This window comes from Cyprinodon variegatus, unplaced genomic scaffold, assembly GCF_000732505.1.
Source record: "Cyprinodon variegatus isolate N-32 unplaced genomic scaffold, C_variegatus-1.0 Scaffold765, whole genome shotgun sequence".
Classification (NCBI taxonomy): Eukaryota; Metazoa; Chordata; class Actinopteri; order Cyprinodontiformes; family Cyprinodontidae; genus Cyprinodon; species Cyprinodon variegatus.
Window position 1 is genome coordinate 375,203 of NW_015151218.1, and position 16,970 is coordinate 392,172.

General features: G+C 35.7%; 1 protein-coding gene across 1 annotated transcript; it reads right to left on the reverse strand.

Moving 5' to 3' along the window:
* Nucleotides 1-3,403: 3,403 nt before the first annotated feature.
* LOC107098276 (polymeric immunoglobulin receptor-like) lies at nucleotides 3,404-13,376 on the reverse strand. The gene is made up of 8 exons (XM_015395854.1): nucleotides 13,247-13,376; nucleotides 12,322-12,666; nucleotides 9,128-9,209; nucleotides 8,717-8,943; nucleotides 4,208-4,286; nucleotides 4,027-4,115; nucleotides 3,850-3,899; nucleotides 3,404-3,750 (listed from the first exon to the last, which is right to left on the reverse strand). Exons 1-8 carry the CDS (start codon nucleotides 13,293-13,295, stop codon nucleotides 3,667-3,669), a joined length of 1,005 nt encoding a protein of 334 aa, XP_015251340.1. The 5' UTR covers nucleotides 13,296-13,376; the 3' UTR covers nucleotides 3,404-3,666.
* Nucleotides 13,377-16,970: the final 3,594 nt, after the last annotated feature.

Below are 16,970 nucleotides of genomic sequence, written 5' to 3' on the forward strand. Positions count from 1 at the left end.
TATATATATATAAAAACATCACAATTTTCAAATTGTGGTGTGCATTTAAGCTTAACCCTCTGTTCACTCTGTTACCCATAAATAAAGGAGTTGGAAAAAGAACCTTAAAAATTAATGTCAGTATGAGGAAAGAGGGACTTTGATTTGACCAAAATTAGACATTTAGGCCAACTTGAAAACCACAATGTATACCAAGAAAAAAATGAACGCTCCACCCCCATGGTCAGCCACGGTTCACCTTCTAGCAAGGCAGTGATCTTATGCACACAATACAGCATGAACCAGGAACCAAGCACTGGCATGTGTTAGGATGAAACAGTCAAAGTCCAGACATTACCCTAATTAATATATGTAGTAAGACTTGGAAATTTGGGATACAGTTTTCATGCAATCTGACTAAGATGGAGCTATTTGCAAAGAATGGAAACATTTTCAGCCCTTGGATGTTGTGCGCTGGGAGAGCAGTGCCCAGGAAAAAGGGCTTTTACAAAAAATGGAATTTTAGAGGGCCTGAGATCAAATATTTATCCTGGTTTTTATTAAACACATCTCATTTTATTGATATTGTACAGTACTGCGCTACTTTATATATTTAGATCACTTATGATAATTAATTTCTAGTTATGACTTGAGTAAATAAAGCTTAAGCAAAAACTAAATCTGATGACTGTTATTGGCTTCACCTGAAACACCTGCAATGTCCCTGGTTCAGCTACAGCTAATCAACTTGGGGTCACACCTTCTCCGAAGCCAATCAGCTTTTAAGACCTCCTTCATTTAGCTCCTGATCCAGCTTCCCTCTCCCACACGCAAGCAAACTTTCACCCACCTACATCCCATCTCCTCCCTCATTCTCAGACTATTCTCAGTCCCAGTACCCACTGGCTTATTCCACCACCAGTGTCCCTGGGAGGAAGACTACTCTAATCCTTCTCTAGGTTACTCATCCAAGCGTATGTTGATTCACAGCATCGAAGTCTCCAGTCGCATCTTTGTTCGACTGGAGACTTCCCCACTATCACTACAAGCATGCTCAGTGCGAGGGAATGAAGAGAGTCAATGAGTCCTCGCAATTAGCTGGTTTTCCTTATATAGAAAAATTTTGAAGAATACTATTGTTAACTGTATAACTAGATTGAATATTTTCTTATACAGCTTTTTCTCTGTGTGACTCTCTCCAGGTTGAAATATGCAGAAGTTTTAAAGGAATGTATACTTTTGCATGGTATTGTCCAGACCCCATCAAACATTTTTCAATTGATTTTTTTCTACTTTTCCTATTTGAAAGTTGTGTTAAATATTGATTGAAGTTATTCAGGATCGAGTGCAGCTTTAGCTCAGCAGCTGTTTTGACAATCTCATTAGCCTGTCCAATTTACTATTCTAACATGCTGTTTGCAGTTCCTAAGAAGAACAAGACACTTCAAGCATTAAAAGAGAAAGGGTGCTTTCTGGGTTCATTTCTAAACACACTTTTTAGATTTTGGATATATTTTTTCTTCTTCCCCCATAAAATGAGGTTATCTCATGGGAACTTTCTCATTATCTGCAACCGTTTTGCTTCTTTGTGCTTACACTTTAATTGGAGACTTTCCTTATGATTTTATGAAATAAATGCTGCTTTCTAATTAACAAGAAGACAAAATGGTCTTTTGTTAGTTGCTCTAGCTTTCAATTATATTCCTTTAGGGTTACTGTACAACAGTGGCTGTGAGCTATCAAACTTCCTCCCGTAAAGATAAAAACGAAGCATTGCAAATGAACATTAGTCATCATAGCCTAGGGATTCATTAAATCCCTGGCATCAAACTGGTGGGTTTTTTTTTTTTTTTTTTGGTCATTTAATTAGGATGCAATAACTATGAAAAGATGAATTCCCACAACAGTAAAAAAGAAGCCGTGCCTGTGTTTCTTGGTTTATTAATTTTTTTTCATTCTGTTGTTTGTTTCTTTCCTGTGAAAGAGCAATATTACCTTCCTGATCTCAATGGGTGAGTGAAGCTGAATGACAAACATCATGCAATAATGAATATGTTAATTTTCATTTTGCAAAGTATGTATTTTATAGGATTTTTTTTTTTTCAAGAAATTGGCTATCTGCCAATCAGGGATTCTCTCAACATATCCAAAGGGTTTTCTTAAACATAACAGAAAACATTTGGTTGATGTGGTGGCCACTAACGGTCTCATTTGAATAAGTTCAAATGAGACTTTCTTAGGTGGAACAAAAGGCCGAACTCTTCTGATCCACTATTACTGTATCCATCTTGCAGGGACGTCCTCATTAAATAAAAATCTCACACATCTAATGGACTAGAACGACTCTTGCCACTCTAAATACCCCCGCTGTTGCTTTTAGCAGTATAATAAAGTCAGCATGGGGATGAAGCCAACAATATTCAAAGCAAGCTGTGAAATATTTGTTTTAGAGTCGCTCATGTGTTGGGCCTATTTTGCATAAGTTGGGTAGCCATGACACTTTCTGTTAGACAGATTTATCAAAACAACTATTTCCTTTTTGTTGCCAGAAACAAGCTCCTGGCATATTTCTGACTGAATAATTAAACACCAAAATGACTGGAAATGACAAAGCTCACATGTAGGCTCTTAGTTTGTTGAAGGTTAGGATTTGGATTGCAGGGTAGCCATTCAAGGAGCTAAATGTTAGCCTTGTCAGCCATACCAAAAACTGTTTTGTTTTTTGTTAGGGAGGCCTTCTTCTGCTTAACGTCTGCCTGGTCCAAACTTTTAGCTAAAATGGAAGATACATAAGTGGCTGTCATTTTAAACTAGTGAAGATACTATAATATCTGATCCAGGAAGTGTATTTTACATAGGCACCATACAAATAAATTCCCATCCAATATTGACTTTTTTAAGATCAAATGAAAAGCAAATACTGTTAACCCCAAATCACTGGCATTTTTTTTTTTGTTTATCAACATGTTTCTTTTGACATGATGTGACTTTGAATTTTTTGAAATGGTCAAAATAGAATCCTGGTAAGAATCCAAAACTGAATCGGTAAAGAAAGCTTAAGAGTGGGGGGATGGTAAAGATGCCTATCAACCTCAAAGACATGAAGGTCAAGGTAAATCCTTTATACATCAAGAGAAATCTGCAAAATTATGCTCAGAAAAAAGTTTTAGGTTGGGTGCCAAAAAAGATTTTACAATCAATTATACAGTTTGTCATTATGATCATAAAGTCTTCAATAAATATGAAAGGAATATTCATCGAAAATACAACAACAGTCTAAGGATAATAAAGTTTTGCCAGCTGAATTAGATGAATGATTATCCATAAATTTTGGATATAATTGTTTTTGTTTTAGTGAAGTGAGATGATTGTCTAAATATAGAATTAGACCAAAAAATTTAGTTTTTATTCAAAAAGACACACTGAGCACATCCATAATACCTTTAAATGGAAAATAAAAAACATTCTGGGATGTGTCCATATTTTTTGCTTCCCTCTATGAGCAGAGCAAATTGTAGACACTGCCTTATTTGAAAGGAGCACATAAAGCACAACTGTTTGAATGTGTGTTATGATATAACATATAAAAAGAATACTGATATTGAGAGTGCATGCTCTGAACAGCAGAGTGAAATAAAGATTACATTCGTTAAGTAAAAGTAACAGTACGTCATACAGAGTCGGATCTCAGTACACGTGCACATCCTGGGATTCCTTGTTAAGGAAAAACACTGTACCACTTTGGAAGTCGCCCGCATCTCTTGAGTAGCCCTGTTGGAGACATTACCAAGCAGGAATACTGTGATTACAAAGAAATATTCTCTAATATAAATCCAAAGCAGAGGAGGGAGAGCCTCGTTAAAAGCTTACACTGAACTTAGCTTTCATCTCCTCGACTTCTCTTGGAACTCTATCCGTCTCTAGAAATAGACAGAATATTTGAGCGGGAAATAATGACTATCAAACTCTTGACTTTTTATTGCATTTCATCAAGCTATTGCATTTTTATACCACAAATGTAACATTCAAGGAAATGAGTTCGCTTACTGTGCATCTTCCAGAACTTAATAGCCAATATGGCCACGACCACCAAGAAAATGACAGATGAACAGACCACCACAGAAAGCAACATGGGACTAAAAAACAGATATAAAGCTTGTTGAGGCAGTGTGCTTTTATTTAAAATGAAGGCACAGGACATCAATGCAATACAGTACTGGACTCTTACCTGTGATTGCTCCAGGTCTCCCTCATGATGGGTTTGGCTGGGGGCAGGTTAGGAAAGGACTGATTTGTTACAGGTGGGACTGTAAGATTCAATACAGACAGAGATGAAGATATTAGAGATAAAAAACAAAACTAAAACTCCACTAGTATGGTGAGCACAGGAGAGTTTGTTTTGCAATAAAAACTCAATTCCAAGCATCAATATTCTTGACAGGTGAAATGAAAAAATCCATAAACTGAAGAGGTAGTAGTCCCTGCTTGACAACTGAAAAACATTTTGATCCTAAAAGCAACTTCTTTTTATTTCAAAGGCTTAAACAAGTTGATCTTTATTGTAATAATTACAAATATAAATTTCTCCTCACTATTGCATTATTGTGCTTTGGTGCTCATGGTTTCCATAAAATGGACTTGGCATTTGAATTGTGGAGAATCTAAGCTTTCTAAAGATGTATAACATGTCTATAATGGTAAAAGTTTAACCGGTGCTATTTTCATTTGACCCAGCAAACCAGTGGATGTTAAGACATAAATTAAACAGCTATCAGCGTCAATAAAGAATCTTGTATGCAAAAAAAAGTAAACATAGTTGGTCTATTTTTTGAGAGTAAAGAGAGTTGCAAAATCTTTCAGTCTTAAACTAAAACAAAAGCTTAAAACACCATTTACTTAATAATTACGTTCTAACACATATCTGCCATTGGGTTCTATCGAATTTAAATAGTCCTAAAGTGACCTTGAATTATTAAAGTGAACACTGAGGACATAGAGATTGATTTAAACACCACATTTTAACAAGCAAGGTAAATTTGTATGTCTTCACCAAGGCATTTAATGTAAAATAAAATTCTTTTAAAATAATTGTGACTGAAAAAGCATTGGAAGGATGCCTCATTTAAAACATGAATAATTCTAGATCAAAGTCATGAATTAAGAAATTGCCAGAAAGGTAAGGGATAAAAAAAAACTGTAAAACAAAAAGCGAAAAATTAATTTATTGCAAACCTTAGAGCCTAAATGTCCATGACTGAATGACTGAACCTCAATATTACTTACTGTAATATAACTATTGTGAAGTTAGAGAAGGTAGCCATTTTGATTTCTGTAATAAAGGGTATAAAACAAACAAAATGTGCTAAAGTCAAGACTAAAGAATTCAGCTGTTTTTTGATGATGAGTTTGGATCTTGAAATTACATCACACCTATTGGAAGAAGATAATTTGTTGTTAACTGTTGATGTGCTACAATCTGTTAGCAACAATATTGCATAGCTTTGAATTTTGTATCATAATATCTCAAGAAAGACTATCAGAAATAAAGGTTGGGCTTCTGATTTTGTATTAAACAAACCATATAATACGTTTACCTTTTCTATATGCACTGCAGCCACATTAGAAATTGAAATTAAATTGAAATTTCACATTCCCAGTTGGAATTTTCATCTCAGGGGTCTGTTTTTCTCATTTTTCCAAGTGTTAACTTTTAATATTTTTCTTCAAAGAAAAAAGATGAATTATCTTTCCAGTAGGACATCTAAGCCATTGTGATAGACATAACACTAGAATATCTCTTGGGGTTGAGAATCCAATAGGGGAAATAGTTGGTTGCTTAATGATTCAGGGTTCAGCATCCAATATGGCTCCAGTCCATATAGAATGTAGTGAGTGTTGTCTGTATGAAACATTTATTATCCCTTCTGAGGGAATGCTCATTAAATCAGAGGCTATGGTTCTGTAAAACATGAACTCGTGAACTTCTTCCTTCTGTGTTTGAATACAGAAAATGGACAGGAATAAATCAGCTTGCATTGTAAGTAGTAGTTATTACCACAAAAAATAAGGAAATTCTGTTGATTTACCAACTTTTTTGCCTAAGAACCCAGTTTATTCAAGTTTAATATTTTCCTGGATCTATGCTCCAACTTCAAACTACTGAGAGACTATGAGAGGTCAGGTGCATTTGCTGGCTAATCCTTACATTCTTCATATTCTCTTTGAAATATTAAGCTGTTATATTCCTAATTACAACAAAACATATCACAAAACTATATTAAATGCTTTTAAAAAGCTACAGGAGCTTTACCTCATGATGCGACACCACATTACAATATCTTGCTACATTAGCTGGTACATACACCGTGTTAAAGAGTTGAACAGTTAAAACTTCACAAACTCTAAATCTGATTTAGACTTGGCAGCAAAATAATACATTTTTTTTTTTGTTTCAGCAGCAAATATTCCCATGACAATATGAAGGCCCCGAGGGTAGATGTTTATTTAGCTTTTCCTTATTTTGGGAAAGGGTGCTGGCACTGCGCTGCAAGCTGTAACTCTATTAGAGGTAGAGATTGATCTTTTAAAAGCCTCGGTTATGTTTAATTTGCTGTTTTGTCTTTTGCGAAAGAAATAATTTTGTTTATAGCAGATTTGTCATTTGTATTCATATTTACCTATGTTAAAAAAAATAGACTGGTAAAACTACTGATTGAACTCTTTTGCTTAATTAAAAGTTAGAAAATGCAGATTCTACTTTATACTTAAGGACAAAAGTAACATATTTTTTTTTCCACAACATAACTTTTAAAAACTATTCTTAAAAAAAAAAAAAAACAGTTTTATGCATAAAAAATCTTTAAAATGTTCTGTTTTGTTCACTGTATAGGTAGGATTAAATAGAAAATACTGATCTGGCCTAGTTTTGCTTTAGTGTGAATTATCTAACTGTATAATGCAGCTTGAACTGAACTGGAAGAACAGCTGAAAACTTTTAGAGCTCTGCTATTCACAGCATTAAAGTTGCAAATAGCATTAAAATTGAAGCTGAACCTAAAAATAACCAACATATAAATGTGAAATCTAATAAAGGGTGAATAGATGAGGAATGCATTGTCTCAGAAACAGATCCATCATCTGTAATGTGCCCCCTTTCTTCATCCATGACTCTACCAATGCTTTAGTGTTTTTTATAAACATCTGTGCACAAACCAGACAGATTTTCTTCAGGATTTGGATTTTCCACATGTTTTGTTGTGGCTGTGTTACATCATGTTGTTATCAATACGTATAGAAGTAACAAGCCTGTTTTTAAAACCTAAGGAGTCAAAATTAAAAACATTGGTGTTCAAATATAGGGAGTAAAGATCTTCGAAAATAGTCCTCTGAAAAATAAATACTCAAGTAAAGTACAGATATTAATAAAAAAAACTATTTAGATACAGTAACAAAGTATTTTATACTTACCTACTAGACCCCAGGGAACTATTTCAGTTGGCAGAAGTTTAAATGGCAAGTAATTAAAAAATTTAATATCTTTTATGGCACAAGCATAGACAATGAGACTGAAAATTCTGTACCCTAATATCTAAACACGATTTATTGTGTATGATACTTAAATAAAACTCTTCATTTATTCATTCATATAGAAAAAATATTATTTAAGGTTTACCTTCTCAACTGTATGGATTTGAATATACGAACCTACCGTGTTAAAATTTCAGTTAATATGCTATAATGCATTATTTACAAAACCAGATTTAAATATAATTGGTAAGTGTGTTATAATATCCAAACTTCTGTCTTTTACAATAGAAGACTAGACCTATTTGTATCCTAAGTATTTTAAAGAGAGAAGAAAGATTAAGTAAAGGCATTCACACCTCTTTAACTTTGTTGTATTTTGTGTTGTTTCTACGGCAAGCTTAAATTTATCGTGTTAGAATTTTGGGTGACCTAAATTCAGTAATAACTAGTAAGAAAAATATTAAATGGTTTGTAAATTTTTGCAAAAATAATTTTTTAAATGGTATATTGGTTTTTCTTTTTATTTGTTTAAGAGTGAGGAGACAAAGTGATGGTTTGTAAATGAACTTTTTACTCCAGTTATACTTGAGAGTATTTGGGAAATTTGGGCACATATAGAAACATATATTGTTCTGCGAATAATAGCTCAGTTGTTTACCATAATGCAAAGCATTTTGCATTAAGGCAAAAAAAGTATAAACTAGCCTATTGAGCTAGCCTGTCAGTGTTATGCCATATTCCATGTGAAGATGTTAGATTGAACAATGTTTCATGAGAAGGTCAAAGCTTGGAATATTGCTCTATAAACTAACGATGCTTCAAAACCTCACATATTTCTCCTTGAACCCTCTGCTTACATTGACTTCTGCAGGTAAGAGGTTGCGCTGAAATTTATATGGAGGCATCCAAGTATGAGGCTAAAGCTGCATGCAAAGCTGTTTTTAGAATTCCTATTTTAAAATGTGGTAAAATATGTGTTTTTGCTATTTTATAATTATCTGCTACTTTGCAGTTGCCTTTAATATAAACTCAAAGTGAAATACATTTGATTTTTTTTTTTTTTTTTATGAAAATATGTGGGAAAAGGGCAGGATTTTAAAAGGCAGATCAATGCAAACCTGTCTAGTGCATTTTTAAAATGTATTATACGGAATCAACCTCCAAGCTGAAATATGTATTCAGTATATATTTTTTCTCTTGATCAACCTACTGGTGGTGGGTTTGGGTGTGACCAGCAAGTGCACAGCTATCTTCTGCTGCCCTGCAGAACACCAGTACCAAGCTGTATGTTTCATCTGCAGCTTCTTAAAGGTTACGGTGAAAGCCCTAGTTCTGTCATCTCTGATGGCCACGGAGGAATCTTCATAACTCCCGTCAGAACCTGTCGACAGGCAGGATCTCCAGTCACCACTCCGACACCATTTCTTCTCACTTTCTCTGTTGGCGGGCAGACACAGGGGAGTCACTGAAAACTGGTCTTCCAACAGTGTTTTGACATGAATGACAGATTTATGGTTTTCAAATGTGACTGAGAGCATTTTCAACAACACTTTAACAGCTGCTCTAGTGGTCTAATATAAAACCAGCACAATATTCTTAGAAATAAAATAAATGTAAATGCCTGTATCTCTCACTGTAGAGGCATTCAATTGTGACAGATCCCCCCTCTGCTCCACTCATCCTGCTGTTCACAGCTGACATACCTGCAGAAATGAGAAGGACAATTTAATGTTGATACTAATTCATCTAGAATGTAATAAATAAGTTGATTATTTTCAATGATTAAGCACTACATGAAGAGTATTGCATTAAATTATATCTCAGTTTATCCCTACTAAATGGTTATGGCTTACAGATAATAAAAACCCATCATTTGGTTGACTTAAATTTGAATTATTATATAAAAAGAATAAAAAGATGTTATCAAATAAATAAATATTGTGTGTATGTTTAGGGTTTGGGGTCCTTTTGCATGAATTACTGCATCATATCATCATATATCTGCATTATTGGGTATGTCTCTCATCTCCGTCCCTGCACCTCCTAGATTCTCTATGGGGTTTGTTGTGGCCTTTTATGTTACATTTTTGTAATTTGTAATTTCTACCAATTAAGTTTTCTTCTTCGTGTTGATAAAATATTTTTAAGTTGATTTAGAACCAAAAATTATACTACATTTTTTATGTTTAGATTACATTGTTAATTGTTAGACCCTCCCATTAATTTGAGTAATTAAGAACACACCAGGTGCTGGGTGGATTGTTTGGTAAATGTCGGGTACGGATAGGAGGTTTTGTAAAAGGATTATTGGGTTATTTTTATTGGATCATCTTTCGTTTCAACTTTGCTGCAAGATATTTTTAATAATCATTTTGTCTATGCTTTTACAATGAATAAGTCAAGTCGGAAGTGCGTACAAAGCAAAAAACCACCTGTTACCACCTTGGCCTTTGTTGGAAATTTCGGGTTTTTTTGGAACCTAAGGCCGTGACAGGATTTATGTCAAACAGTCTTACCATGTCATTAAAGTGGGTATTAGTTCTATTTTAAATACAAGGCAATACAAATGTAGCTGGACAATAAATCAACATCTATATAAAGTACTCTCAAATGTCTTGATAGATGGCTGTGTTGACTTGGACTTGATAAAACACACCGAACCAACACAAACATATGTGAAGGCTGCACAAAACATCAAGGAAAGGAAACATTTTCATTAGACTTCAAGCCTGCTAGGGTTTTCCATTATACTTTGGCACTTTTCTATTAGACTTTTTGTTTCACTCATTGTTCGTTCAGTATGCTTTTGTGTTGAATATATAGCAGGGTGCATTACTTTTTGTGACTTCCTCACCTGCATGGAGGGGGCTAGTGACAACTTTTAAGTCTGCAGTAGTCTTTGCTATATCAGGTCTAAATTTACAAACAGGCCTAAATCTGATGTGACTTTTCCCCAGTTTTCTGAAAGAGATTTTGACACCTATCCAGGCGTATTTTCTGAATGCTTTTTCTCACATTTATCTTGTATTTGTAGTTCTGCTGTTTTTAACTAGATAGACAGCCATCGTGTAAGGTGCATTTCAAGTCAGATGCAAAAGATGACCCACTCGTCACTCTCCTGGGTCCATCCATTTCTGCATCATGCTTATCCCAAGCGGGGTCGCCAGGGTGTTGGTGGCTATCTCCAGCTGTATACGGGCAAGAGGCGGGGTACACCCTGGTACACCCTGAACAGGTCATCAGTTCATCCCAGGGCAACACAGAGACAAACAGGACGAACAACCATTCACGCACACACTCACACCTAAGGAGGATTTAAAGAAACCAATTCACTTAACATGTTTTTGGACTTTGGGAGGAAGCCAAATGAAAAGCCAGAGAAAACCCTCACATGCTCAGGGAGAACAAGCAAACTCCATGCAGAAAGACCCCAGGCCAGAAATCGAACCCAGAACCTTCTTACTGCAAGGCAGCAGTGCTACCCACTGCCCCACTGAGCAGCCCACTCTCTTGGTACAGTAAAACCATTACAAATGATCCAGAACACTGTGGTGCATCAGTCCAAAAGGTTCCATGTCAGCCCTCTGTTCATTGAGCTTCATTGGTTATCCCTGGCTGCCCCAATCAAATTCAAGTCCCTAAAGCTAGCCTACAAAGTGTCTAAGGGTACGCTCCCGTCTACTTGAGCCCTCTAGTAAAGGCTTATGTCACAACTCGTTCACTCCGGTCATCAATGGATTGTCCTCTACAATAGATTGTCCTCTAGGAGTGCCTACACCTCGCTAAAGACAATCCAGACTGACCTACCAAGTGCAACAAGAACAGCAGCATCCCTTTCTCTCTTTAGGAAACTCTTAAAGACTAACCTATTCAAAGAACATCTCCTATCCTAACGTCCTAACATCCTTACCCATACCTCTGTACTCCTCTACTACTCTTTCTGTACTCCCCTCTCTCTCTCTTTGCTGTCACCACTGATTCTGACGATGGATTTTTCCTCTAGAGACCTTATTGTCATATTGACAATAACTGTAAAATTATATCTACTTTGTAAGTCACTTTGCATAAAAGCATCTGCTAAATTCATAACATAAACATCACAAGGGTCTGATATTTAGTGAGAGTTGTTTACTCTGCCACCTGACTCATGATGACACTACTTATATAATTTCTTCGTAATTTGTTTAAAGGCAGGGTTATAGATGCTTTAAATCTCTCTCTGTTCTTAGATAAAAAATACAATTTGAAAAACAGGTCAATTATGCCAGCTTTATTTAAGGAGAAAAGAAGCTCTAATGCAGGGGTTTTGAGATTTTACCCAAAACCAAAATGATATTTCTTTTTTAGTTTTCCAAATATTGCAATTAATAATCTTTTTAAATTGTCCTCTGCACCAACCACAAGTATACATGTTTGGCTCCTGTTTTTATGGCCTTGAACGGTCCTTGCATGGAAAGTTGCTTACTTGTGACCTCTATTCACAAACCACTGGACTATCTGTTGATCACTTTTCTCCTTTGTAAAAATCTAAATTAAAGCGTAAGACCGTTATCTAAAGGGTTAGAATGAAGAAGTTAACCTCTTACTCTCGTTGAATTGAAGAGGACCAAAACATTTTCCTAAGCTAGAAACATGGGTTTTTATTAGCTATAAATCATAATTCAAATTATGAGAAATAGTTGTCAGAAATTTTAAACAAATTATGTCATTAATAAACGAGTTTGCATTTTTGATGTTCTGATTCACTGAGATTCGCCCGGGTTTTGAAAGCCTGTCAGGATTTGATTATTGGTGGAAAACCTTTACACTACTTACCATGTATGACTTTAATGTTGGTAAAAGTTGTGTCATCAGCGCTCCACATACCACCAATCTCCACGCCACACATGTACCAGCCAGATCCCTCCTCCTTCATGTCCTTCATGGTCACGGTGAACACCAGCTGAACTGGGTCATCAAAAATGCTCACTTTATTGTCAGCTGGATTTACCAGGTGGTGGTCATCGGTCCGAGCCAGCGTGGTACAGAACTCCTTGGTCCTCCCCTGGCACCAGTACTTTACATAGCTGGCAAACTGGGGCTCATAGTGGCAAGGGATTGTAAGAGTGTCGCCCTCTAGGACTGTGAACTCTTGCTCAGTGGTAACCTTAGATAGGAATGCTGACAGGAAGCGGAGATAATGCATGTGGGAAATTAGTTTAATCTTCACAAACGCTCCAACGGGAACAGAAGTTATCTAAAGAACATGTTTTTTATCCAAGTGACCTTCACTGTGTTTGTTGTTGCAGTTTTCTTTGTGTCATGGGAGAGTTTGTTCAGTTTATTCGTTTATTTTTAACGTCCTTTTACTTATTATTGTGAAAGCATATTTTCCTCCCTATATTTCACAAGACTTTAAAAACCTGGCAAAATGAACCTCAAACATACCATTGCCTGCAGGCAAACAGTATAAGAAATTACAAGACGTAGAAAAACACTAAATCTCTAGGTACTTCTCGCAAAAAAAAGAGCAGCTATAAGAACTTTCAAGTCAGAGCCCAACAAATGATTAATGAAGGAGCTGAATGAAATGATATTGAGAAGTGAAGCAAAAAGAGTATGTTATGACTAAGCAGTATCTGGTAAGCACATAATAATAAAGTGGAGACGAAACAGCAGAGGCATTAATCATCCTTTGTGTTAAACTTCATCAACAGCTGCAAATGTGTTTCCCTGCAGTTTCTGACCTCAGTACTCATACCTGGAATCCATGGTAACAGGAGGAGGGTGACCATGTAGAGCGGTAGCATGTTTTGACTTCCCTTTAGGAGTTCTTAAAGATGATTCACTTCCCAGTGTAAACTGCTAGGACTCTGGGTTCCGTGGTGTCGATTTTCTCTTGGTCACGTGACCAAAAGCTGGACCCAGATGTTCCAGATGTTAACCATATAAATGCCAGGTACACAGAAGGAAAATTGGAATTGGGGCAAAGGGACGGTAGTTGCGAAAATAGGGGAACACAACTGCATAATAAAGTCACAGAAGTAACTTCACAAGAAAGCCACTGGTGCTTGCTTGTATCTTGGAATTTCCTACATATTTTATTTTGAAAAGATAGACCCAACCTTAAATCAAGACAGACAGTTAAATCTTCTTTGCAGTCTTACATTTTCGTCATGCAAGTGAGGATTAATAGGTATGTGTTTCATAAAGTTTACTACAAACCAGAATCTCATATATACTGTATAAAAACATAGAAACTAGATTTTCCTCTGTACATTACACTAAATGTGTCCTAGTATTTACCCATAAGGATTACAAACATTGGTAAATTATTTCTTATGGAGATTTTCTTACTTTATACAAATCAATCTAACTTAAACTTCTTAGTATGTAGTAGTGTTGGCTTTGACTTGGCAGAGGTATCCAGAGTATCCAGAGCAACCTGCCTGAAGCTTCTCACTGAAATATTGGCATATTTCTCCTGAAAGAACTGGTGTGACCGAGCCAGGTTCATCGGCTGCCTTGCTCATAATAAAAAATGTTGGCCCTGCCAACTTCTTTATGATGGCTACTTTAAAACATTGATTTTGTTGACCTTATGCTACTTGATAGTACCCTGTGATATGGAAGGCTGCAGCTTTTCACTACATGGTTGATAGGCTATTTGGAGATAAGGCTGTTCTTTTTTATATTTTAAAGCACACCAGTTGCCCCTGCAGCAACACACAAAATGCTGCTGCAATCCCTTCCATTAACCATCCAAATGTAATGTTTGTTATTTATGCCAAACACTGATTTTAATTCAAATTACCTGACATGTTGAAAAATAATCAATCCTTGAATACATTATGTCAGCCTGTCACAAAGTTGGGGTGAGGTGAAGGGCTACAGTGCTGTGTACTGTAGCTATTGTTTCTATATTAAAAAATTCAGTTTGAACTTAAATAATGGATCAGGGCCAAGTCTTGGTCTCAAGGGTTTACAGCACTATCGACTCGAGTCTGTAGGAGACTGTGTTTTTATATCACGGTGCCCAACAATATAGGTTTAAAAGCCAAGTAAATAACTGGCTACATTCCACTTTCTGCAGATTGAGGAATAAATCAATAAGAGCTGACAGTGAGTCTTGGGGTTATTTGAATTAACTGGTTTTGAACAAAGTTTAGTAAATGAAAGGCAAATTTAAAAGTATCTGCTTTTAACCTCACATTTCTACAAATCCATCTATGAAGATTAGATGATGGAATAAAGGTAAATAAAAAAATCTGAAATAGTTCTAGATTTTCACTGATTTAACTAAGTGAAAATCTTGTATGTTAGAAATGTATCAGACATAGCGAGGAATAGTTCAACCCTTTTCTCACTTACAATATTGAGGATTATGCTTTATAGAAAATGATATAAATTGGAATAAGATAAATAACTAAATAAATTGTTTATACAGCAATGTTAGGCTTCTTTTTACACATTTAATACTTTGTTGGCATTCCTTTTGCTCGAATAACTCCATCAGTGTGGCCAGATACGGAGGTCATTAGTCTGCAAATTTGATGGAAGCCAAGCTTATTTAAATGATGTCCAGATCACCTGAACTGTTGGGTCTAGAAAGTTCTAGAAAGTAAAGGTCTAGAAAGTAAAGGATTTTAGGTCAGTCTGCCTGCCTGCCTAACCAGTACAGGAACACAATGGTCACTGATCTGCTTTTGGTGCATCTGGTAATGTGGGCATGTACCAAATCTGGAAAATTAAATTAGCATCTCTATAAAGATTACCAGCAGAAGCAAGGAAGAAGTACTCCAAATGCCCTGGTATATGGTGTTAACTATGGACTTAAAACAGATAAGATCAAAATCAGCAGACAACATGGCATCCAAAACCATAACGGATTGGAAAGTTCACACTTGACTTCGAGGGATGTGGCTTCCATGCCTTTCCACTCTTCCCCCGGACTCTGGGACCTTGTTTTCTCAATTCAATGTCCACTTTATCTAAAAAAAAGGGCTTCAGACCACTGTTCAATACTCCCGTGTCTGGTTCAGGTGTAGCCTGACACAATGAATTTTACATTTGTAGTCCAGGTTTAGGGTTAGTCTATGCACAGACGCTCTTGATACACTGACTCCAGCCACATACCAGTCCTAAAATTCCCCATAAAGTTAGTTTTCATTTAACAATACCCTCAAAGCTTTGGTTATCCCTTTTTCTGATGTTCTGTCTAATCAAACGTTTTCCTTCCACTTAACTTTCTACAAATATATGCTTGGGTGAAGCGCACCTGTGAGCAAAAAGTTCCTTTAGAAATTAAATGACTTTGTGAAGTGTCAACATTTTCCAATCTTAACTGACTTTTACTATTCATTGTTTTTTCAGTTATTTTTGATTTTTTTATTTTTACTTCTTTTAACCCTTTATCCTGCAGCTGCATGTAACTTATTGCAGCTATGCAACAAATATTTATTGGTTATTTGTCGCTTCTGCTGCAAAATATTTTTTTGTGTTCTTGCCATGTATTAATCTGCTTTAACCTTTATAGGTTGTTTTTTTCCCTCATCTGGCCAAAGATTAAAACCGAAAACTAGCCTTTTGGCTAACTGGCATATTTTACAGTTGTACTATGTTAAAATACATTGTCCTTCTAACATAACAGACTACTCAGCAGTTTATAACGATAGTTTGACCAGCCCCATGAGCCCCGCTGATATCATTTAGAGCACGGCTCCTCAATTCCAGCCCTCAAGCCTCAGTGTCCACCTTGAAAATGTGTATCTGCTTCCACACACCGGAACCTACCCATTAGTAAGCAACTATGGCTGCAACTAAAAATTATTTCGCAAATCGCTTAATCTGTCAATTTCTTTTTGATTAATTGATTAATAATCGGATACTCAAAGGTTCTTTAAAGTTTTTTTACTAAATTAAGCCAGGTGAAACTCAAATTTTTCCACGAGTTCTGGATAGAGCATATTGAAAAGATAATTTTTTTTTTTTCAATCTTAAATGCAAAATGTTTTATTTTTTTTACAATCTTGGTATAATTACCTCTCTAAGTGGGTCTCTGTAAGCTAAAAGCTTGTTTTACAGTCTCTATACTCCAGTTAATGATTACTAAATTAGTTGACGAGTATTTCAATAATCAATTAATCACAATTATTCCGATTGTTTCAGCCCTATATGCAAACAAGTTTTCCTATGTCTTGCTACGGAACTGAATATTTGACTCATATTTGACTTTGATTAGGGGGACACACCATGAATCTCCAGCATTTAACTTTTTCACAATTTCATATAATATTGTGCATGTCAAATGACATGCAATATAATTTCTTTATATCCTTAGCTGTGTAACACATCCACTACATTGTTAAACAAGAAACACCAACCAGCAGGATGTTCTCTCACCACTAACCTTTTCTCTCATATAGGTAGCCAATTAATTCCAGTTAAATCCATTATTCTGACAGGAAGACATTTGAATTAAAGCA